This window comes from Tinamus guttatus, unplaced genomic scaffold, assembly GCF_059628265.1.
Source record: "Tinamus guttatus ecotype Peru unplaced genomic scaffold, ASM5962826v1 Tinamus_guttatus_pri_ptg000048l, whole genome shotgun sequence".
NCBI classification, from domain to species: Eukaryota; Metazoa; Chordata; class Aves; order Tinamiformes; family Tinamidae; genus Tinamus; species Tinamus guttatus.
In genome coordinates this window covers 5,500,532-5,525,978 of record NW_028288582.1, presented here as the reverse complement: position 1 = coordinate 5,525,978, position 25,447 = coordinate 5,500,532, and the positions used below count along the sequence as shown (strand labels likewise).

The 25,447-nt window shown below is 42.8% G+C and overlaps 1 protein-coding gene across 3 annotated transcripts in view; it reads right to left on the bottom strand.

Moving 5' to 3' along the window:
- The window catches only part of AKT1 (AKT serine/threonine kinase 1), a 67,818-nt gene that overhangs the window by 27,917 nt on the left and 14,454 nt on the right, over positions 1–25,447 (bottom strand). For all 3 annotated transcript variants that reach the window (XM_088539597.1, XM_088539598.1, XM_010227226.2), the window contains one exon: positions 3,484–3,612. In XM_088539597.1, coding sequence (XP_088395723.1) covers positions 3,484–3,612 — 129 coding nt within the window. The remainder of the gene's footprint in view (positions 1–3,483; positions 3,613–25,447) is intronic.

Sequence of the window (25,447 nt, the reverse complement as noted above, 5' to 3'; positions counted from 1 at the left end):
GTGACTTTCTAAAATGTCACAATATTTGCTTCCCCAGCACTTAAGCTAAAAGGCAGATTACTTGCGATGAAAGTGTCAAACTCTGCTCCCCATATACTGACATCACACTTTAAACCAATAATATCAAGGAAGAATCTTTCCCATTCCTGCTTTAAGGAAAGGGAAGAAATAAAAAGGCAAGTCAGAACATAAGAATGATGGATAAATAAAACTTTGGAAGAGTAAGCAGGAATATTGCAGAGATGCTGCTTTTCTCTCAGAGCTACTCAACAGATTTCCCCCTGCAAAGCACGGCACAAGGGAGGACCCGGGAGGCCAGGCTTGGAGATGCCCCAGGACCAGCAGAAACAGCAAACGCGGCTGCTACAATCCCGCCGTCCTGCACCGGATAAAAGCTCGGCCACAGACGCACGTTCCTGGCCCAAAAGCAGCTCTGCTGTTGCTGAGCGGTGAGGTTTTCTGCTGGACAGTCAAACCACCACCGTCTACCTTCCTTTTTGACAGCAGAAGAAATAATCCCTCTTCCTAGCAGGGATGAGCTCTCTTTCCAGGTCATTTTTCACACTATACTATCCTTTTCAGCTATGTAGTTTAAAGTGCCTATAGCCTTACAGGTAGACACACACGATACTCAGTTACAATCTGCATGAAGGCTACCTAACAGATTTACAGCACAAGGTCTGTTGGTTATTTATCTGCAGGGTCTGTGCAGCATAAAAAACTATTTAGGTAACTTCACCACTAAGCAGGAATAAAAGAGCTGTAAAGAACATGAACTCCAATGTGACTCAAAAAAGCCAGTTAGATACTGAGTACATTTAGGCACCGTCTTTCAGACATTAAATAAAATTCTTAATAGGCAACTTCTGAGGAAAAATAACCCCTTAAGCATATCACTGGGCTACAAACATAAACGTATGGCTATTTTATATAGGAAATTATGTACTAAAAAAAAAGAAACCGAGCCTCTCTATCGCGAGAGCTCTCTCAAAGTTTTCATAGACATACGATCAAAACCACCACAGACCGAAAGGAAAGGCTGGTTTCAGATAAACTGCTTCAGGAAAAGACTAACTGGTAGGGAAAATAAATTATCATTAGCTAATGCTACCTTCTTTCACTGTTTTCTCCTCAACTGAGTATTCTTATCTCTCACTAGTTGGCAAAGATCCTTAACATGAACATGACACTGCACGTGAAAATAGTCCCACAGTCATGGGGAGAGGGATGGGGGACTTCTACTTGCACTAACAAAGACAACATGGTTTTACAGCAGAAGAGGAAAAAGATTTTACACAGAAGCATGGGACCACTTCCAAAGAACAGACTGACAGCGACAGCCTGCCATCTCATTAAAAAAAAAAAAAAAAATCTAGTTCACTAATTAACAAAAAAGTCAGGGCTTCCATGGTCACATGAAGAAAAAAAAAAGTGATGAATTTTTACAAAGCATTTAAGCAAAATCCACCCCCACTTTTGCTGGCAGCTGCCTTCTGCAGGCTCTGTCTGCTGTGTGAAATCTGCATCCTGGCCTGTTCCTGCAGGGCTGCAAAAGTTAGTCCAAGTGCAAGCAGGTTCAAAATGAAGAGCTGTGCAAAAGAAATCTGAGTGATAAAAGCGGGCAACTAGAAGGGAACCTCACATCAGATACTAACAGCACTGCACATCACTGCCTATAGGAAAAATAAAATCCCCATGAGGCAATAACCTCTTCAGTGAGACAAAAACCACTATTGTGGCTTCCAGTGAGGAGGCCTTCCCGCAATCAAGGCCTTCCAGCCCCAACCACTGGATTGCCACGCAGGGGCCATTGCTTCCTAGGAGCATCCTCCCATCTACTCTTTTCCCCACAGTGCCACTAAGGGGGCTATACCTTATTGCAGAGGCATGGGTCTCCTTTTCTTGAGGATGCTCTGAAACCATGGCAACAACTTGTTTATATATTAATGTCAAGGCTGATGAGCTCATTTTGCCAAAAAAGCAACTCATTCCTGTTGTGAAAATCAATTTAAGTTAACCCTTTCTGAAAGCAACTTGCATAAAGAAAAAGGAACACACCTTTTTTTTTTTTTAATTCCTTAGCCCTGAGTTGCAGAAAATAATTACTTTAAGTAACGCAGTTAACAGCAAAGGAGGAATCAGTGTCCTGCAAAAAGTGCATTTGTTAAAAGCCTCTGGCTACAGACCAAGTGCTTTAAAAGATCATCTATGAATTAGCAGCTTTCTGTTTTCTTTCCTGATCCATAAGGAGCTAGCAGTCTAAAAGAAGAAAGTACCATACCCTTACTGAGGTGCACAGAGCACATCCATTTTCTCACCAAAATGGTTCAACGAGATAAAAATGCCCAAAGCACTCTTGGCATTTGGTGCTGGTGCAGTCGGCAACAGCATGTCCATTATTAATTTCCAGTCAGTATTAGAACTTGATTTAAATATATATATATATAAATGTACACACACACACATACATTGGGATGAGAGGGTATTGAAGTCATCAGATAAAAATGAAGTTCTGCATTAATTCCTAAGGCTGCTTTGCCCTTTTCCAGGCACAAGGTGTTCTAAAATGTAACTGTTAAAAGTTCACGTATAAAGGTGGTATTGCAAACTACCCTGTCACGAAGAGGGAAAACTACACGTCTCGGTGCAGGACTTCCTCCCCACCAGTGACAGGAACACAGAACGAGATCATTGTTAATAAAAATAGATCACTGTGGCACCTGTTAAGTTGTGGGATGAAACACAGGCAGATCATGAGACAGGAAAGATTAAAAACAAGAGAAAATAAAAGCTGGAAATATACAGGGAAAGGTTAAAAACATGTGCAAGAAAAGGAAATTCTCTTCAGGTTCTCCTATTGCATGCTGTGCTGTGCTGGAAGACCTGAGCCCAGTCGGAAATGCCTTCATAGGACAGAGTGCAGAGGTTGGGAGATTTTATTACTTCCAAACCTTTTGTTGACTAATAAAAGAAAAATCAGCTTGCTTTCATTTTTTTAAATGAGTATTTCATTAAATTTAGTGCTCAATCCATGTTCTCTTATAACAAAGAATCTATGTTAATGCCATTTGAATCCAAACCTGATTGCAGAACAGAGGCTGAAAACACTTAAGCTGTGTTTACCTGCCAAGTACCGAGACATGCATGTGGGTCAAATTTTACTTTAAAGCCTATTGCTGAAAAAGACATACAAAATACTAATATATTCATTTTATTTTACAAGTCAAAACTGTAAATCGGTAGCAAACTGCAAAACTCAGACATGGATTGAGCATCCATACATTAAAACTACTCGTTACATTCATTGGCAAAACTGCTTTTTGTTTTGTTTTGTTTTAAATCACCTCAAACACAAAAAGTAGCATTTAGATAGATTGCCTGTTTTGGGCAGATTTGAATGGGATTGATGCTGCTTACCAGCACTACAATTACAAGAAGCGATCAACCTCCAAACCGGATGAGGGAGCACATAAAAACACTTACGAGCTACCGAGAAGTTATTTAAAGGCGATTCCCGTTGGTCAACATCCTGTGGTCGCTCCTTGTAGCCGATGAACGTGCCGTCGTTCTTTAAAAGAAAATACCGTGGCCTCCATGTCTTTATGTATTCTCCTGGAAGAAAAGAACAGGCAAAGGGGCCCATCAGAAAATACCCCAAACACAGACTGGCCTGCAAGGACTCCTACGTACTGCTAATTCAGGGTGATGTGTGGTTTCAGAGGCTTTAAAAACATTCAGTCCATTCTGATATGAACAATAGAAAAATACAGATGCCGAGTCGGATATTGCTAGTGATGTTAGCCATAAAAATGAGACTTCATAAAAGGTAAAAAGCTATGTTTTGTTTTTCTATCTATTCCTATTTCCATTCCAATTCTGCAACATCTGCCTTAAATGCATTTTAAAGTTTGAAAAAAATCAGAGCAGATGTCCTATGTATTATTTCTGCTATTGTCATTTTTCATACTGACAAGTGGAGAAATTTTTTTCATTTACATTTTGCAGCGCAAGTATTTTAAACAACAATGGGTAATTTACTAATTAGTCAACTGCTTTATCAAACCAACAGTCACTTTTGGAACATAAAAAGATAATTCTCTGCTTAAGTTACATAACATCACTCACTCCTCTCACAATATCTCAAGCATGAAACATGAGATGATATATCACAATATGAAGGGGAAAACACTAGATGATGTAGAGCCACCAGGAAGATTAAACCAACCATCTATTCTGAAAAATACCTTTCCCTTTGAGGAAAGCATCCCTCGATCACACCATGCTACTGCTCATCTGAGTAATTCCGCGCAAATAACAGTCACATAATTAGATTACTGCCAATTTCAAAATCCCCAGCAGTAGAATAAAAAGAGCAGATTAAAACCTCAGTTATTTACTGGATTTACTCCTCAGCCCCAACCTGGGTCTTCTTTGTGTGACTGCACAGGTTGGTGGGCCTCTGTTTCCCTCTTGCTCTTCATCCACGTCATCATCCTCTTCACCAGTCTCTCTGGAGTCTCAACTAGCTTCACATGAGCAAGTTGGGCCCCTAGGTCCCAAAAAACCCTCCAAAAAGCAACACCCGTTTTAGGCTCTGTTACAAAAGCTGTGACTGGGGGGCTATTCGAGACAAGGTTTCAACCTTGCTTTGCAGACCTTTGCTCCTACCACCACCAACGGCTTAAAGGGTTATTATAATGAAATAAGATGGTGAAGAGATCCCTAGGAAGTGTCCGGGCTGGACAGGAGCTACACCCTCCAATAGGGCTTCGTGTTTGCTCTTTGTGTTTGATTGCCACGAGGGAGAGGACGGGGGAGCAGGCAAGAGGCAGCTGGGAGCTGCGCTCTCTTCAGCTCCACAGGGAGAGGGCCAGTCCGGACACCTGCCCGAGGAAGGGCCTGGAGCAGCCCCTGTGGCAGCTCCGGCCACGGGCTGGCTCTGCTGCGACGAGAGCAGCGAGAAGAAAAGCCTCCCGCCACTTACAGGCCAACCTTCAACTGTTCCTTCTAAAGCAAGAGAGCAGGAGTGAGCGGAAGGGAGCGGGGATTTGCGTAAAGGCTGAGCTGGTCTACTTCGAATAGAGGCTGCATGTGCAGAAAACATCTATTTGCGCTGATGGAACAGCAAAACATCACTACACAGAAAGAGAAATATGAGAAGAGAAGAAACAGATAAATGGCAGTTTTTAAGCAAGTCTGCTCCCGCTGCAGGTTACACGTCGCAGTGACCTGCACGAGGCTCACAGAGAAGACGGACACGCACGCGCGTTGAGGATTGCAGGAGAGCTCACCTACAGCGGCCACGACTTCATGTTCACAGACAAAGCAGTCAATCAAGAAGGTTTTGATGTCTCTTTTTTCTTCTTTATTCTGACCTTAATTAAAAGCTGGTAACTTTCTGGGCTCAGGAGCCGATTATGAAACCTTTCGCATCCAAACCGCCAGGGCAGTGAGATTATCCCAATCTCATTACACTGCAGTTGTAACTGTGGGATAAGGAATTCCCTAGCGGGCTGCGTCTCGCTCTCGCTGGTTTGCCAGGCACGCGGATCACGGCAGGCGGCCGTCTGGGTCATCGTGGGTTTGGAACACGTATGGGACATACCTTGGAGTCCGGTACTTTTCTTTCTCTTTCACAAAAGAAATATGGCAATGGCTAATCTATACTGGCATAGCCTGAAAACACCTTCAGAGGGTGAACAAACTACATTATCTCACTAACGAAGTGCAAAATTAACTCACCCTATGTCACAGGGGAGCTAGAAACATCTTAGACTCCTCCTTGTATCTGCATTTGTTATTGAAACCAAAGTAGATGGGAGGAAAAGGAAAAAAAAAAATCAGCAGATGGACAAGGCAGGCAGCTTCCTTATTCCCTCATCTATACTACAAGTCTTCCCAAATGGCATTTACAGAGGAGACATTTACTACTTTTACACCATCTGAAATTGCTCTCTGATTGTTTTCAGTGAAGCACGCATCATTTTACACACTTACATGCAACTGCCACGAGACTTTTGCTCTCCCTTATCCTATATTATATTTTATTACATGTTTACGTTCTGCTCCCATTTTCTTACTGCTTTATTCCACCGACCCATTTGTTTGTTACATATACAACATTCAATAAGATTAATCACAGTCTTCAGAATGGTGTATTCCATATCTATGCCATCCTACTCCACACTTGCTATCATTCACCATTTACACTTTCTACATGAAAAAAATGAAAAAGATTTCATTATTATCAGACATTTCACATGGACTATTTCACTCAAACCTTTACCTGTTCATCATTCTAGCTGCTTCTGGTTCCTGATCTAGCCTGCTAAATTGCAAATTAGCAGTAATATTTTAAACTTCTTTCCACATGTCTGGAGCTTAATGAATCTTGAAACGTGGTAAACCTAAATATTATTGGTTATTGCTCTCATAAGGTGCATCAGTACCCATGACTAAATTGCCTGCAGCAGCAAAATGTACACTGTAGAATCTATAAGTTCATTATATAACATACTGAGGTTATACTTCTAAATCTTGCAGCAAAAAATGGCATACCACTGCCTTGTCTGTGACTGCACGATCCTGTAACCTGCAAGTAAAGCTTTATATTCATACCTAAACAAACTCTCATTCCTCGCAGAAGCTCTGAAATGCAGATTTGCCAACACACTCATGAGAAAAACGTAAAAAGTGCATATCATAACTGGCACTAGTTTTAGCATAACTGCTAAACACCATAAACTTCCTACAGCCTGCAAGGAGAAGCAAACTGACCATCAAAATCTCAGTATTTTAGGCAGAAAACAAGTTTGTTAACATAAACAAAATGTAACTGTGGAACTGGTAGGACAAAGGTGACTGAAAAACACTAACACCTTTTCCTTCCTCAGTAAGCTGTCATTGCCTGAAGAACGAACAGAACTATTTGGATTTTTGCCCTGTTTTTTGTTCTCATTGGGGTATCGTTTTTAAGACTCTAAGCAAGTTAGCTGTAGTCACCACTAACCTTAGTTAGGTAGTCTTACTGTAAGGAATTCGTGAAGTACAGTAAGGGCAAGCATGTGCAGTGAACCTACTCGACAACAGTAAAAAATAATGATGATGATGATAATGATGCACCATGGAAAACTGAACAATTTACAAAGCAAAACATTTTTTCCTCTGTGATTCATTGCTTGTGTAATGCCCTGGCAGAGCTTTCTTTGTTTTCAGTAACAGAATGCTAACACTGCAGACACAAAAAAGCAAGAGCACGGGTTATAAATCCTACATATAAAACTCCAGCATCAAATAGACTCCTCTCAACTTGCTAGCTTTATTATTTAAAATCTTTATGTACCATTCTGTTTACTCAAAGCAATTTTCAAACTGCAAAAACTCCCAAACTGTACATATCTGCAAACGTACGTGAAGATTGCTATAGACCGATTTCACTTTATTGCCTTGTCTCAGCCCTCATACTGCACATTACAACATTTAATATACACTTTCAACGTAAATCTATCTTATGCCAAAAAAGCGTTCCACAATGAGATGTGCTGCAATGCACGCTTACATGTGAATATTTCTGAAAGTTAAACGCTAAACTCTTTTCGTTCATAAAAAGTTATTTCTGCTGAGGATTTACAATAGTGCAGGGGTAGGTTATTTTCCTCTCCTCTGTACAACAGCGTCTCCCCGAATCTGGAGCTGTCTGCCTCTGATAGAGTGTCTAACATCAGAAACAGCTGCCACTCCCTGGGAAGCTTACGGGGTAAGTGGAGAATAATGAGCAGCAAGCACCAGCAGAACAAAAGAAAATCCATCTTTATTTACCAACTGCTGCATGCTTGTTGCTGCATCAAGCTCATTCAGCGCCAACACCACACCCTTTAATTCAGAACAGACTATATTTAAGAAGCCTTTGCTTTTCTTTAAGCCATTGGTATGTATGAGATGATAAAAAATAGGTTAACTTGAGCAAGCATCCAGGGATATTCCCCATCCTTTGGAAAAGGTTTGGTCCCACTGTTAGCTTTTTTATGCTCCAAAGCAAGGAGAAAAAGGCCAGGACCCTCAAGTGAACAAGGTCTCAGTTATATTACGTGTGTTCAAGTGGCTGCTACAAATCCATAGATAAATAAAGTATCAAGAGCAGCACCATTCATTGCAACTGAAGTTAACACTCCAAGCGTCAGAGCTCCACGAGGCTGCCTGGCGTTCCCACGCGCTCGGACAACGCGCCACATTCCTCGGCCCCGCAGCACTTGGCCGCTCGAGCGCAACGCCAACGTTACACCAGCTACAGGGCCGACGAAGCCCTGCTCCAAGGCAGCCTGATTCGTTCCTCGATCTCCAGTGGCAGCGAGAAGTCACCTGCCTAACGAGGTCCGTCAAAACGGACACCGCTTCCTCAGAGGCGAAGCTTTCAGAGGCTGCCATCTCGCGCGTGCCGGGAGAACGGGGCACGGATCTGCAGGTAGCGTCTGCTGCTCGAGTAAATATTGCAGCTGTCCAGGCCCCTAAAAATCAGCTGAAACCAAGAGAGATTTGAGGAAAAATAAATAAATAAAAAACACAAAGCAGGGTTTGAAAGTCATCTTTGCATTTTGAAGCCTCTTGGAAACAAGCTGTTTCCACACGGAGCGAGCTAATCCCGTATCATAAATGCTTGCTACTAAACAATTACAGGAGTCTGGGGCGACTCAAATAAAAAAAATCCTAGTTGAACTATTTTTTCTGCTAGCTGCCCAGGCACCTATGGGGTGAGTTCAGCACCCGCGCGTCCCTCAGCACGCCATCAAGGGGAGCGTTTCTAAATCGAGCGCCAGGTTTAGGGCAGCTCCGGGAAGGGCAAGGCAAAGAGCGCTCTGCTGGCGTTCCCAGCGCGCCGGCGGCGGGAGGACGACTCCGGCTCGCGCGCCTATTCAGCGAGCGCAGAAGGGGCCCCGCTCTTTGATTGTGCTCGCGGGCGGCGCGGGATGCGCCCGGCGCCCCGTACAGCTGCGCCCGGGGCGCCCGTGCCCTGCATCCCAATGAGGCGGCTCCCAGCGCGGCCCGCGGGGCTCCCCGACGGGGAGGTCAAGCCTGAGGCGGCAGCGTGCCGGCCCCGGCGCCTCCGCCCGCCTCGGCGCCTTTCACGGGCCGCGCGCGGCCCCCGCTGTCACAACAAGCTAATTCAGCGGCCCCGGCAAATCCGCTGCCGCTTTTATTCCCGCTGGCTCTCCGTGCAGCTGGAGAGGGGCAGCGCGGCGGCTCGGAGGCCCAAGCGGCCCCGCGTGACAATGATTGACGCCGCTGCCAACAGGTTGGGAAGAAATGCCGCCTCCTCGAGCGCGGCTCCCGCTATTCTCCGCCGGCCGCCGTTTCTCACGCTCGCACAAAGCTACAATATGCGGCACCTGCTTAATTATCATATCCTCAGGGAATTTGGGGAGGGAGGCCAGGGAGAGGGAGGCTGGAGGTGGGGCAAAGGGGAATGATTAAATGCGCTCATGTTCAGAGCCACAAAGGAAGATCTGAACGGGACTCCTTCAGAGCGGGCTGCCGCTTACCGTCACCTGCCACCGCACATCTGTAACTTCCAAAAACAACAAATAATCTTGACTTATCGCTTCCCACAAAACTATATGGACACATTTGGTGTAAAAATAAAGGTGTCAGAAGCTACTTCTGCTTTTAGCTACACAACAGCAGAGATGTAAAACGCTTGACGAAGGCGAGACGGATACTCCGAGTCACAAATCAGGAGAGACCAGAGGCCGGATTACAGGGACAGAGAAACCCACTCTCACCAACCCCTTTTCCATGAGGGGACAGACAACTACCATGGTCCCCGATTTCATCTCCCGGAGGTGTCGGGATCACCAGCCAATGCCATCAGCACAGAAGACGACACTTCTCTCTCCTATCACTGTATTTCAACCGCCTGGTTATGTAAAAACCTGAACACGGAGGTTTTTCTCCGCATTCTCCATCCCCTGTTTTCCGCTGAATTTCGGTTTAGAAGGTCAAAAATGTTGCTATGTTGCTTAGAGCAATCAATTTAAGCAATACCAGATATTCCCAAAGGAGGGAAAGAGAATTAATCAGCATATAAAAAACTCCTTACTCCTACCTTCGGCACAGCTTAGTCAGGCTAGTCCTAACCTACAGCTGTCTCCAGTGGGAGAAGATGCAAATGGAGTTTCATTAAAAACAGCAGTTTTAAGGATAGCTACATAAGTCATGGGAAAGTATAAAGCAATTTTTTAAGCTATGCTGAAGGCAGCTTGGAGTGAATTTCATCTCCATTACCTCATGGTGGGCACAAAAGGATTTAAAACTACCTAAAAGTGTCCAAGATAATTTGAGAAATCTTTTCTCTAATAAGCTTACAAGCAGGTATGGCATTTTAATGAAATAAAACATTCCAGTAATAAACAGAAAATGCTACCATGTACTCCTGCATTGCTGGCAAGGGCCTGGACCTCTCTCATTGATAAAAATAAATAAAAATGACAGAAGAGGTATCAGATGCACTAAGCTGAATTAAACACGTTTAGAACAATTATTGTTCCCCAAGTAATTTTTGCCTTAACACTGTGATGGAGCATCTAAAAATGCACTTAAGATAATAAACCACCTCAACTTTTCAAATATCTCCCTTAAGAGGAAGAGGGTGCCTACAGCTCTTCCTTGAGCTTAATCTGAAGTTAATACAATCATTATTTTTGCAAATTATGCTCTTCAACGCATTGGATTTATTTGTGTGAAGGGTGCACAACAGACTTTCAAAAGACTTTATAACTTCTATCAAACATGCCCTGGTATATTTGAACATATATGTAACAAGGAAAGCACTTTTCCAGACATCAACTAAATGCTGATTTAGTTATTTTACTGCTTACAATAAGATACAGGGAAAAGCATCCTTAGCAGTGACTCTTGCACTTATTTGGACGCATGCCTTATTTGAACATGCCATATCCAGTTTTGTTCTTCAGCAAAATCCTGTCTAGAGAGAGGCAGACAGTTAAAGACGTGCAAGGCACCGAGAAACATACAAAAAACAAAGCCTTTTCCATAAATTAAGCAATTTCAAAAAGCAGTTTTAACTTGCATTCCTAAGACCACCTACACATAACAGGGTACGATGAAGAAAAGCACTATTTGCAAAACAAAAATTTGCTCTTCCTCCACTCTGCCCCATTTAAAAAAAAAAAAAAAAGATTAGGAGAGCCCAAGACACAGGTGATATTTTATGACTGCAATTTTATGATGCATTTATTTGCTTCACAAACATGAAGCCTGAAAACTGTTGCACAGAGACTCACCATCATCCTCCCAAAGTTAGCGAGGCGATTTGCCTACTCCAAGGTGCATGTGCATGGGAAGCCGAGGCCATAGAGGCGTAGGAAGGATGCAGGGCACATACAACCACCCCAGCAAGGATGCATGAGTCCCTGGCTTGCTCACCTGGGCTCGCATTGCTAGATCATTGTGCCACTCAAAGTTAATCCAAACCTCGGGAAACTGGCACAGAAAACATAATTTCCACTTGAATAAGATGCAGCTCTAACAATACGCACTACCACTTCACAGTCTTGTCAAATTGATGAGAAAAAATCAAGGAAGGAAAGGACATAAAGGGTCGCTGGCTAAGGGAGATGCATATTAGCACCTTAAACACTATCAAAATTAATTCACAATATACAGCAAAAATAATGTGCATTATTACCAAACAGCAAAATTCCTACTGCTTTAAAATGATACCAGAATTTAGGCCTGTAATAGGGGAAAACACATATTTGTAGTAGTACATGCACATAATACGAGCATGCTTTTAACCCCAAAGTCATCTTTTCTAATAGATGGCTAACAGACAGGCTCATCATACATCCTCCTAATGGCTCCAAGCTCCAGGAGAGATGCATCCCATTTAGTCTCATGAGCACTTGCTTCTTACACAAGGAGAAATGAAAAAACACCTGATGCAGCTGAACATACACCCACCTATCTTGATACTATCATGAATTAATTGTCATGATATAACAGCATCTTAGTATGTTAAAGCCACTTTTCATTAAGTAAACGCATCAAAAATAAAAGGTTTACACACAGAAGTCAAAAGCAGACGGACACAGGAAGATGGATGGGAGAATTACACTCTCCAGACCGCAGTGTCCTATCCTGTTCTTTTGGGAATATGTGGCAAAAATGCCAGGCTCCTTTTAACACTGCTCATGTTCCCTGAGGAAACACGATCAAACACGCATCCCCACTGCCAGGCATCCTGCTGCTCGCACCGGTTTTGGTGGGTATCAGACCTGGCTCATCTCCCATGGGATTTTCAGGAGTCAGGGACTGCGGCACCAGCCCCAGCGTTCGTTAGCACTGGATTTTCCAAGCACAGTGCCCTGCATGGGGCTGCTCCTCACCACACACGTCCCTCGGCCACCGGCCTCAGGCCAGGGAGCCCCTTCCTTGCCCTCGCTGGGGTCCAGACCTGCTAGCTCTTCTGCCCACTCTTTTTAAGAGCTGTAACATGTTCCCCAAAAAACACAACCAAAACAAACACCAGAGCACATCGCTAGCCTGGCAAGGTTATAGCCACCATTCAGCTGGATAGGAGAACTTGTCATCATTGCACCAGCTGTTCAAGGCAGTTTGATACCCCTGCTTCGAGCGTGAGAATACCAGCAAGCCCTAAATAAAGCTCAAAACTCATGTGAGCTGCCTTTTCTCCTTCTCCCCCTCCCCTTTTTTATTAAGGCTGAAGGTCACCTGGGGTAATGCTCCTGGAGAAGGTGACACAGGGCGATGCTCGCACCTCGGGGACCCGCGCAGAGGCGGCGCATGCAGCAGACAGCCCCTCGTGCAAACCCTGCTTTGCAGCTCCCTGCTCAGCACGCGCTCGGGATGCAGCATTTCACCCTACTTGTCCCTGATCTGATGCCAGGGGTTCTTTACTGCTGCAAGGCTCAGAGGCATGAGAGGCCACCCCGAAAATCCTGCTGCTGCCAGCAAGGTGGTAGGGACGGCGGGAAGGAGCAAGCGGCACCCACGAGCCTCGACGATCCCATTGCACAATTTGGGCTGCGGTCCGCGGTGTCGGAGCGGATGCTGCTGCCAAGAGGACGAGCTGCCCCTGCAGACATGAGCCCCTCCTCGGTGCAAGCAGAGCCAACGCTCGCTGTGAAATCTTCTAATGGGCACGTTGGCCATGAAGCTTCCGCCTTGCTCTAGTTTGCGGGTAGTTGTAAGTGTAGATTACTCCCAAATTAATGCTTTTTATTGCACTTACTTCCCATCTCTCCCTTCATACTGCAATGAGACCATTTTTGGATCTGGATTACAGTCATCAAACCAAGAGACTGAGTATGCTTTCCCCAAAAAGCAGGTACTGCATTCCTGGAGGAGCTAATCTGCTATTTGCACTTATCTGCAGCATACTAAGTGAATTTCTAGTGGGCAGATCTTCTTACAAATTACAGTTTTGCAATTAAGCCAGGCTTAGGCACAGAAATTGGAAGGTACAAGTAACACTGAACACTCCCCTCTTCCCTCCTATTCCCTTTTAATTTTTTTAAAAAACAAACAAAAAAAAATCAAAATTAACGCGCCATTATTCTACTCGTTAATAAAACTGCAGTTCAAGTAAATGACCAACTGAGCACACAGTCCACTTCTGGGTCATTGCCATGAGCTTAAAACTACACTACTTCATATACTTTTCCTCCTCGTTTAATCATATTCCCTTTTCCAGAAGAAGCAGGAGCTTTTTCAAACAATGAAGACATTTAGTTATTTAACCACAGGGGCCATAAAAGATTAAAGTGAATTACAAAAATTAATCCAAACTAAATGTCTCCAATATGATGAAGTTTCCTTATGAATCTTAAATCAAAAGATTCCCAGTTTAAGATATAAAAATCTTATTAAAATTGCTGTTGCTTTGCAAAACTATCTCTGCCCACTGCCCCTCCTTATTAAAAAGGCAATCCAAATTGCTATTTCCATAAAGAAATATGTCCAATATTGACAGGACTCTTATGAAAATTTCTTAACAGCCTGCAGGGACACTTGTACTTAGCAAAAAGGTAAAATCTATGGTAATTCATCATACAAAATCAGCTCTGCAGATCAGGCCTCAAGAGCTGTGCTGTAGCCGAGATTTTTACAAAAGGGAAGGGAATTAAATAGCAACATTTGCAGCCCTCAGTTCTTTGCACCTAATTCATGACAAAACACAGAATGAACAGCAGGGTAGTTACAGCCCTCTGTACATACCTTAAAAGGTAGCCTTCCCCTTTTCAATCTTCAGAAAGGAAATTATAAACAATAAGTTACAAAATGATTTATGATAAGACAGCAGCCAAAGGGAAAAAAAAAAAAAAAAAGAGGGTGGAAACAAAAATAATAATTTTAAAAAGTTACAGCATTACCAGTGTTGGTTTCTTTTAAAAACAAGCAATCCAGCTACATTTTCCCCTTCCTTTGTGCTGAAGCTTAATAAACATTTTCTCCGAGTTACCAATTTTAAGAAAATCGCTGGATAAACACTCGCGTTAACCCAGTGAAATGGCTCAGTGCCAAATGTAATGCCAAACTTCCCAGTTGCAAAACGAGCTGTTTTTACACACCAAAGTAACCACACAGCAGGCCTGTGGAGTCTGAAGACAGCTGACAGAGATGACTGTTGCTGTCCCCCCATTGCACCGACATCCATCCAAATACCAACATCTGCTGTGCTACAATTTACTTTTTACACAACATTTAGCAAAACAGTGCCTCTGACTGCAACATCATTAAGGAAGTAACAACAAATAAATCGCAAAGTCCCATCAGACAATTGTAAAATTAAAGCGTAGTTTGTCTTGCATACGCTGAGCTTTAGTTCAGATGTATTTGACTTCAGAAATAATAAGCGTTAGAAGCTGTTTTCTTTTATTAAGCACACAGGACAAAATTCTATAAACTGTGACAAGCGTAATCCATCATTACAGTGAAAATTACAGTTTTGAGGATATTGACTTCACTCAATAGACAGAAAAGCAGATGTCTGTGAGGCATCCTGGCCTGCCCAGGATAATCTTGGCAATCCAAACTGCTAAAAGGATTACGCTACGCCTTGAAGCATAAGAAGTGCACTTCCCATCCGGGGCCCTCTCCTTTCGAGCGGCCAGAAGGCGCCTTGGTGTTTACGGAGCAAGGCGTCAACGTGCCTAAACGAAGCCCCCTTTAGTTTTAGAAGCAGCGGGAGCGCGGGGGCCTCTGCAGTCGGACCTGACGCCACACGCGGGAGGCAGTAAAGCAGGCCAGGAGAGCGAGTCCTTTTACAAACGCGTAGCCTGGGGGCTCCAATCTGGATTTAGGCTCCCGAGTGAAAGCCGGGTTTGGTTACTGGTTTCACTTTACTGTCCGACAGCCTACGCAGAGCGCAGAAGTCGCTGCATGATCTGACAACTGGCACCCTGTTAGGCAACAATTAAGGGTTCCCCACCACTGTCTTTAAATGAAACCTTAGAACTGCTTAAAAAATATTAATATTTTTATTAATATTTTAATATTAACAAACTCCCCCCACATCTCGAGACACTATGCCCATCAGGAATAACCAGCTACCGCACACTCAGCTCAACACACGAAACACACGTGGCAGGCTGCATCTCAAAGCATTTTCACCAAAAGAACACAGCTTTCCTCAAATTGCTATCAGCTTAACTGTGGACAACAGCAACATTTCAGATAAGGCAGCCAGCAAACATTTTGGTAAGCTCAGGGGACACTCTTTATCCAATTTGCAGATAAAAAGCAGGCAATATCCAAAGCCAGATTAACAAATGTATTTCAGTGCTTAATTCACACTAGAGTCAAGGGGTTAGGTGCTTAAATACTGCTGGGGATTTTGGGCAATGTGAATCGGTCACAGATATCAGCATGAAACATGGTGATGCTTGGGACAGGAGAAGCAGTGCAGAGCACAGGCTCTGCACAGGCTCCCTCCCGAGCTGGGGATTACAGGAAAGTTCCCCTCTCCAAATACTGCACAGCACTTGCACAACAGGAGTCAAGGTCCATCAGAAACTTATCTGCAAGGTTTGCTCCTGTGCAAACGTTCGGTTCAAGCTCCGAGTTGACGACTCGAACACTGTTTGTTTGCCATTCATCCCGTGGCCCGGTTGGCTTTCGGTCAGACAGATGTGTGCCACATGCCAGGCGTTTCCCAACCTCCCTCTGCGCACCCTGCACACACTACGACCTCTCGGCAAACGCTGCAGCAGAGGAGGAAGTGTTTCTGAGAGCCTGCGAGCTCCTCGCAACCACTTTATTGCGGGGTATAAATGTTTTCTCTCGCCCTCCACTCCCTACTTGTAAGGGAAGGTGTGGGGAGGAAAGGATAAGGAGGCTGGGTTACTCCAAAGTTATTTTTGTCTTGTTCAAGTGGATGGGCAGAGACAACTAAATATAGAATTCACTGAAGCAGGTGAACAAGGAAGATTGCAGGAGCCACAGGTTTCGACAAGCAGGCCCTAAACAAAGTTCCCTCCTATTATTTCCTGACTCACAAAGCTCCCCACACACATAAAAAAAACCCACGCTTCCATTTTCTTGTGCAAGAACTTACTGACCAAATATTCAACTCGCTGCAGCCTTCCCTTTGGACATGTGACAATATAAGCGCTAAGAGGTTTCCTGTCTCTTACCTGCTTATACTATATATATAAACAGGCGCTACGAAGCCCATGTTAAAACGGAAAAAGCTTCGCACCTTCTGTGGTGTTATCGGTCAGAATTTCTTCAGAAGAAAATATGCTTGTGTGTACATCTGGGTAATACAGCCCCACTTGAAATCAAACGTTAAGGAATGTTATGTTGTCAGTAGCAACACAAAGGATGTGGTTTCTAAGAAATTTAACCAGTTATGTCAAGGACAACTGCTTTTCTCTGGCCAGGCTGCAGTCCACGCCTTGCCCAGAGTAACTGCCAGATTAGCCTGAATCCCACAAGTGAAAAATCCATTCGTATTTCTAACTCCTTCCAGCATTTGAGCTGCTCTGTGAAATGCACTGGGAGGGTGTTACCAGAAGCAGGTACCTGCCCAGCCACTGTGAGGTAAATACAAGTAGTCAATTCTCAGCAGCAAGGAGCAAGTCTGACACAGGCTCGGGGCTCCTGCGGTCACCGATGCAAGTGCTAACATTTAGTACGGACATTAAATGCTTCTTGGCATGCACATGGTATTCAAGCAAAGAAACATGGAAAAGGAAACACATTCGGGGAAGGGACAAGGTAAAAACAACCATGCTCATGCAAAATATTTCCCTTCTTCCATCTGTGCCCCCAGCTACCACAGTATCCAAGAGGCCCTTAGTCTTAACTGCACTTGTCCTCCCTACACCCCTGTGAAGTAGGGAAGTGCTCTTATCACCACTTTACAGACAAGGAACCGGAGCAGGGAGAGATAAAAATAACCTTATCCGAGATGATCAGGTAGGAGGAAGTTTGTGGCAGAGCAGGGGACAACTGGCTTCGATTGTAGTTCCAGGACAGTACATAAAAACACCAGTTACCTGGTCAGCTATGGGATGCTCTGCCTCCAGCCTGACCCACCTTGCTTCCATGGGCAGCAAGAGTGGCAAGAAGGCTGCTCATTTTATTAACAGCATTGCCACTCCAGCATAAAAAGAAGAGGTGTCAGATGCAGGCACTATTTACATGGAGAAGTCCAAATCTGGACAAAGAAGACAATTTCCAAAAGTCATTGCTCTCTTGGTATTGTGGGAAAAGGAAGGAAGATGCATCAAGTTTTCAAAGCACAAATAATGGCAAGTCATATATACAGTTTTAAAATAATTAGTGAAAGTTTTATTAGGAAACTGATACTATACATGCATGCATCACTGTCCCTGCTCTGGAGATTTTAGATCATAAAACAATAAAAAAAATCCCTTAGGGACTAGAACTATCCCTCTTCAGACACAGATCTAAATGCAGATTTGATGTAGCTTCATTCACAGAGCCTGACTTTACACTACAATCTCGTCTCGGATAAATCAGATGCTAGAAGCTACGGACTACTGAAGGTTTCTCTTTTTTGGCACAGTTGGGCTTCAACCCTGCCCTCAAAGGCTCTCTTCTCAGAGAGAAATGGCATTGTAGGTTCAACATTTACTCTGTCCTTTGGGACTAGAGTTGCAACCATCCAGAGCACCAGTGGCAAAACAAACTTCTACAACAGGAGGGAACACACAAAATCCCGTAAGATGTCAACTGAGGTCACTATTATCCTGGTACAAGCAGCAGAGATCCCATGACACTGCAGATCACCCAGTTTATCAAGCCTCACTCTGAAAGGAGGAAGGGCCAAAGGAACATGGACTGCTATTAAGCTATCACCAACAGGCCTTGAGGGACAGGACATTAACACTGTTGTGGTTGGGGTGAAGAAAAATTCCTGGGTTAGTAGCGTCTGCGAGCAGATCATCAGTGCTGGCCATGCTCAGCTTCCAGGTCACCCCTACTACCAGTAAAGCAGCCTGTCAACCTTGGCTCATAAACTGGACCCTACGGCTCAGGGTTCTACTTTTACAACAGGCTGTTGTTATAAACTTGAACTGCCATCAGTGCAGCACAAACCTGGACCTCCCCTCCTCCGCTTCCCTAGGCCATGGTCGGGGACTCAAGGAGCTGCAGGCAGCTGACGTTGACCAGAAAGGCACCCAACAGGATCCACCAGCGGATTGAATAACTGGAGGCATGCTTGGAGAGGCTCATACAGAACTGAGCTAGCCCCGGGACACATCCTGCTACCTGTGTATCATCACCTTGGGAAAAATCTTGCGACCCTTTCTTCACGCCAAGGCTACAGATGGGAGAGAGAAAAGGCTGCATGAGGTTCCTTTCCACTTTGACACCAAGAGAGCAAAAACCCCAACAGCTTTAAAGCTCCCTCACACAGTCAGATTTAGCCAAAAAGACATGCCAACGGCTACAGTAAAAAGCAACTTCTGAACATTAGGCACAAATCTAGTATACTAACAAGCAGTGAGCTAGTGAGATGTGTTTATTATTACATGGTTTGAACCTTTTCCTTTATAAATCCCAAGTTTTATTTGAACAGAACAGACAAAAAAAAGACAAAGAAAGGCAGCTGACAGCAGACAAATTGCTGTTTATTCTCTGCTTGATGGTCATCACAGAGAATATCAAACCTAAAAATCAAACTGCTCTCATCTAGAAAGGATTTCTTACTCTCCTTCAAAAGCAGGCTCAGCTTTGCAAGAGACTTCTGGTTCCACAGGCCAAAAATGTAGAAACACAGAATAATTTAGGATGGCAGAAACCACTAGAAGTGATTAGGTCTAACCTTTCACTCGAAGCAGAGCCATACAAAATTCTGAAAAAAGGCAAACAAACAAAAACCACCCATTATGCTACACGTTGGCAATCCACAGTAACTGTTAAACTACAAGTGTGGAGAAACCTTTATCAAACTCCAGCGTTCAAATCAAATTTGAGGAGCAAAAGCCAAATCCTGCTTGGCCATTTGCCCACATTTTAATCTTCTTGCCTCCAGTAACTGGTTTGAGGACTGTAAGAGCCAGCAGAAAGATGAATATCAATAAATATGCCTTGTGTATAAGGGGGATAAAAAGGAGAAATGAGTTCTGTGTTCTCCCATGTTTCATTTCACCACATGAATCGTGAGAGAAATAGCACAGGATAGTTCATGGTGGAAAAGGCATGCACAGCCTCTGAAGTGTGAATATACATCTACAACCACACATCCTGTTGTGTGTCATTCCACTTCTAAAATGGTGTCTGAAAAGAGAAAAGTCTCCAGAAACATGAGGTTTTGCCATAATCACACCCAGTCTAGCCGAGGGAGTAAACAAACTTCTTTAAGAAACCAAAAAGTACTGTTCTGAAATGGCCCGTTCCTACTAGCCTGGAGCTGCTGCCAAGAAGAAAGCTCTTCTCTAGCCTTAGAGTAAAGCATTGCCCTAAAGCGGGATGGAAACTTCCTATGCACTGATTTTTTTTGCATTCTTGCCAGTCACCTGTTTGCTAGAACATTAATACAAAAAGATGAAAACTTTCACACATGCAAACAAAAATAAAACAGTAAATCTGTTTTTTTCCTTAATGCTATTCTCAAGTTTTCTATAACACAATGATTTGTATCACTGCAGCACACTGCCATTTCAGATGCACATCTGGAGCTGAGCCACGTGCTGTACAAATAAAACAAAGAGACAGTCCCTGTTCTGCAGGGTTTAACTGATCATGAGACAGGGACAATGGAAGGCTAGACAGACAGACAGACAAAAAGGGGGATAAACACTGGGCATCCCAGCGAACCGCAGTCTCAGCACATATACAGTGTAAGCTTGTCAAGGGCTTTTGTAAGCAACACAAGAAGCCACAGCTTTGAAAGAGGACAATCAAGTGGCACTGCAGATGTTTACACAGAGCATTTCCCCAGTGTGAAAGGGCAGCACAAGAGAAGCACAGAGGTGCTCGCTTGCCCCCACGTTGTGGTCTTAGTATGGAAAGACTTTCTAGGGTAACTGAAGGCAGAAGTTAACATCTTAATAGCAAATTAGAGGCTGTAAAAATAGGTACGGAAAGCAAAGCAGTGGCTTATATTGAGTGCTGCAGAGGAACTAGGGGATGGCAACAAAGCAGGCGTCCAGCAGGACAAGCCGTGCAGCAGTGCTGCGATCACAGCGAGGCTACTTGTCAAGCGTAGCAAAAACACAAGATGATGCAAACCTAAGAAAAGTGTAATCCCCCCACCCATGTTTTTAGTTTTCACTTCCATGAATCTCAACAACTGTGTTGCACAGTGTACTTCAACAACTACAGCAACTTGGAAAACATTGCTGTCTTTGAAGATTAAAAAATACTTGCTCTGCAGACAAACTGGTTGAAGTTGCTGTACAGTCGAGAGAAGCCTCCATTCGGAAAGCAATCTGGCTACCTCTCTCCTGGGCAAAGATGATAGAGATACATGTGCAAAATCTTGTCTTCCTTAGAAATTACAACTGATACTACCCAAGAAGACTGACTGACTGGGAAAAAAATGTGTCAACTCCAAGTGGTGCAAGCTGTGAAGAGCTGAACTGTACATGGTTGGTAATGGCCTTCTCCTAATTGTTACATATTTTTCCCCATCTTAAAATATTTTTAGTATTATTCCTAGTGAACAATTTACTGCACTGTAGATCTGTGGCTCCTTCTGAAGTCAGTGGGTGCATATCAAAAATTTGGAACATACCAGAATTGCAAGCATTAAAAAAAAAGTAGCACCGGTTATTATGAAAGGATGAGACACCTGCAGAATAAAGTGCTCCTATTGCAGCAAGGACAGCAGATTCTAACCCAATAAAATAACTTACCAAACTTAGAGTCTGCTGAAACTCAGACCTGTTTATGCCAATGACAAGGTTAAAGTTTTAAGCAACTACTCCTAATGCAGCAGAACCACCAAAGCAGAGGAGCGTGAGCTGCTCTGCTGCATCTGAGCGCAACACGACTGCCTGCCACGTTCAAAATGTGAGGCCAGGTTTGGCTGCTATTTCTTTACAACCCCATTGTGTAAAGAGGGAAATTAACCCAGCTTGCAAAACCTGAGAAAAAATGCTTCCTTTTACCTGCAGGCTGCAAACACTGAATCTGGAAACAGCTGACAGTCAAGGAACACTCAGAACCCTTTAAAAACACACCAAGTCATTTATTATACTAGGACTGTACATTATGTTGCACAACCCGAGCTTTTGTTTCAGGCAAGAAAATGTTTTCTAAATATTTTGTCACCATGACAGTCCAACCTTGGACTTGAATTCCCCCCCTTGGTTGCTCCACGAAACCCCAGTGCTGTCCATTGTGTTGCACCGCTCCGAACTCCGAGTTCTCCTTTCAGGGCAATTAGCTGCATCCTCTGGGCCCTGCACGCTCTGCAGAGCTGCTTGATCCCAAGCTACTTCTCCTACTCACAAAATAAGACATTAAAGGAAAAGAAAATCACCATGAAGAAGTGCCATCTTTAAGAGAAAGATCATTTCTAAAAGATCGTATACTAAATATCTCCTTAGTAGATTCAGCTTCATCCAGAGAACACCGGCAAAACAAAACAATTCAAGACCAGAAATAAAATACCTTAAACACACAGAGAGACAGAGACAGTGATAAAGAAGCAGGCTTTGAAGGATCTCTTCCAAACACCAACATTGCTTTCAGGGACGCTAATTTGGCAAACTAAACCTGAGCAGGTAGAGTGCAAGTCCGCAGCGCAGCCCTGCGAACGGCAGCAGACCGCTCGTGTGCTGCTCAGGAAGCCCCGAGAAGGCTTCTGCAGAACAAGATCAACAGGGTGTTTATATACAGCCAGCAGTGTCATGTGAACGGATGGTTTAGTTTGTGAAATGAATGTTTGCATTGTCAGTTACAAAAAAATAGAAAGAAAGCAAAAAAAAAACCACCCTAATCCACACTTACAAGTTTCCAACATTAAAAACATAGCTGGGGAAGGAAGTACTCCAGCAGCCAAAATTTACAAATTCTTACCATAACTTTGGCACAGTGAACTTTGCTAGTGTCACAAAGGCCTATTCTTCAGGGGCATTTGTTGCCTTTCTTTCAGAGGGACTAATCCACACATGAAGTTTACTAAAGAAGAACACACATACAAGACTGCAGGAGAAGCACAAACAGAAACACACACTTTTTTTTGATTTTTCAAAGTTTTACCCGTCTTTTCTTTACAAAAAAAAACATCTAATAAGAGTCAGGAGGCAAATGTTTCTGCTGCTTCTTTTTTTTACTAGCGAAGCTCTGCCAGCTTTCCCTTTACCCACAAGGCTGCAATGCTGTTTAATTAAAGATGCAAACCAAGGACAAAGATTCATTCTTGTGAGTTACATCCAGCAGTCAGGTCTCAAGAATTTTAGCAGAAAGAAAAAGATTTTAACACAGAACTGTTATAATCAGAATAGAATTTTCTCAGCAGTCACCTTTTAATTGTTTGACAAGCACTGTGTTAGAACTAATACTCTAAGCAACACTTAGTATTACTGCACTGTAAAAACAAATGTAAGCTTTGAAAGTCAGCACTTTTTCCTGATATTATCTTAGGCTATTAAAAAGCACTAACATACATTTGAAAGAAATACAACAGAAAGTCCTGCCTGATCTAAATACATATAGCTAAATTTAACCCCCAGCTTTCAAAACACCATTAAGTGATTGGGCATTTAGAGTCCTATTCACTGGCTAGAATCGAGCCAAATGGCACTTAAAAAAAGAAAAAAATGACTTTGAAATATTGTTTACGAGAGCAGGGACGAGCTATGTAAACCCTAAAATTCTGTGGGTCTTTCTATTCACGATTATTGTCACCAACTAAAAGGCTCATATTCCCTACTAAGCAAACATTTACAATTAAATCCATTCTGCGCAAGGCATTTGCATTTTGAGATAGAGCAGTCAGTTGTTCAGCTGCTGTGATTTAGATGGATTGGTTCATTATTGCTGCAGTTCGTTTGCAGCTACACTGTATAACAAAGGGGTGCCAGCATAGTCTTGAATGGCTTTAAAGCTAAGTATTCTGGTATTCTTCCACAATTGAACCATCACCCCATCTTGCCCCTTCTCTGCGATCAAGATATCTTGACTTTACAGACTAAACTTCACCAAAAGCAACAGGAACAAGCTGTCCCAAGAGCGTTCAACACAGAGTCAACCAAAGGCTGTTGCTGGCAAGTTTACAGTAATTTTATATGCATGAAATAGTATTTTTCCCAGTTCTCATTTAAAATGCTTTTCCTGTCATGCAAATAACAAGTCAACCTTAGCTTCCAGACTGGCAGATATGCTGGTTATATATCCTCATATGTTCGTATTATAGTAAAAAGTTGCCCATACCGGAGAAACAAAACCTAGAATTACAAATACCTCCAATGCAAAGAAAATTTCAGGTTGAGAATCAACTATTGGACTACTCCTTCAATCTCTGACATATTAATAAAAACAAGAGTAAAGCAGTGAAACTTTTTTTTCTATTAAATATGCCCTCAAAAAAGGCAAGACTTCTTTTGGAAAAAAAAAATATTTATAAAAACCATGATCATTAGGTGTGCTTAACCTTCCCGTCTGAAGTCCAGCCTTCTTGAGACACTGCCAAAGTATCAACACAAAGAACACTTATCAAGAATGACTTCACTTCTTAATTTATAGTGGCAAACAATTCACATCCTATACCCAGGAATCAATGTCCACCTCTAAAACTATTTCCAAGCCCCACAAGCAACATTGCCATCATAAATTATGACTACTAGATTGTAGATTGTAGTCTGGTCCAGGCATATATTTGCAATAGGGAAAGAAAGACAAAAGACATAAGGTAGCTAAAAGGTTGCATGTATAGTTTTAGCTAACTCTTGAATTATAACTTAGGAAAGAAAATACCTTCAGTTGAGAAGTGATTGTTTTTCTTGATGTTACTCAAGCCCAATTTCTACTTGTGAGAAGTTTAAGGTAAAATTAGCAATATAAATAAAAAGTCTTTATTGCATATCTGACTGCTGTTTGTATTGCTGAAAGGTTTACAAATCACATGCAGGAGCCAGGACCCTGTGCATCACACACACCCCAGACGATCCATGCCTGGAGGTTCTTGAAATGCACCAGGCAAAATAAGGTAGCATTTCCACCAGCAGGTGTGAAGAGGCCTAAAAATGCACAGATTATTGAACTGCTTACCTAGTTAATTCAAGAGAATAACCTTTACTGACATTAGAACTGTGAAACTCCAACTCAGGCATAGAGTGTGTATATATATATAAAATATATGAATACGTATATCAATATATATATAATACACTAATATATATAAATATACTGAATATATAAAATATACTGTGTAACTCTCCATTTCAGAACATAAACCCTACTGCATATAAGCATTCTCACACCGGTCTAATTGCACCCTTACGGGGATGAATTATGTTGACTGATGTAACACTAAGTGTACAAAGGCTCATGTAGAAAACACAGCAAAACTTTTAAAGTCATTCCTTTGCCTTAAACATTAAGATTTAATTCAACTGGAGTTTCAGAGATTAAAAAAGAGCAGTTCGAACAAAGTTTCATTATCTGTTTCTATTACTGGCCAGATCCCTCAGGCTTCTTTCAGGAAATGTAGAAGCTGCTCTTTGGCAATACAAGCTTTCTGAAGAGTAATCTGGATATACTTCTTGATCTCCAGGTCCTTTCACAGAACTGCTGGGGTACAGAGTGTTAGGGCAAGTCTCAGAATTTAGAAAAACTGAAAATAAAAATCAGATATAAATTACTTTAAATCATGTAACTTTTAATTTTAAACAGTCCTTTATTCGTCCCCTTACTCTAAACTGTTTAGAAAGCACTCAGGTTGCGTTTTCTAGTTTTTCTTGGCATCGTGAGGATGAGCAAGCTCCTC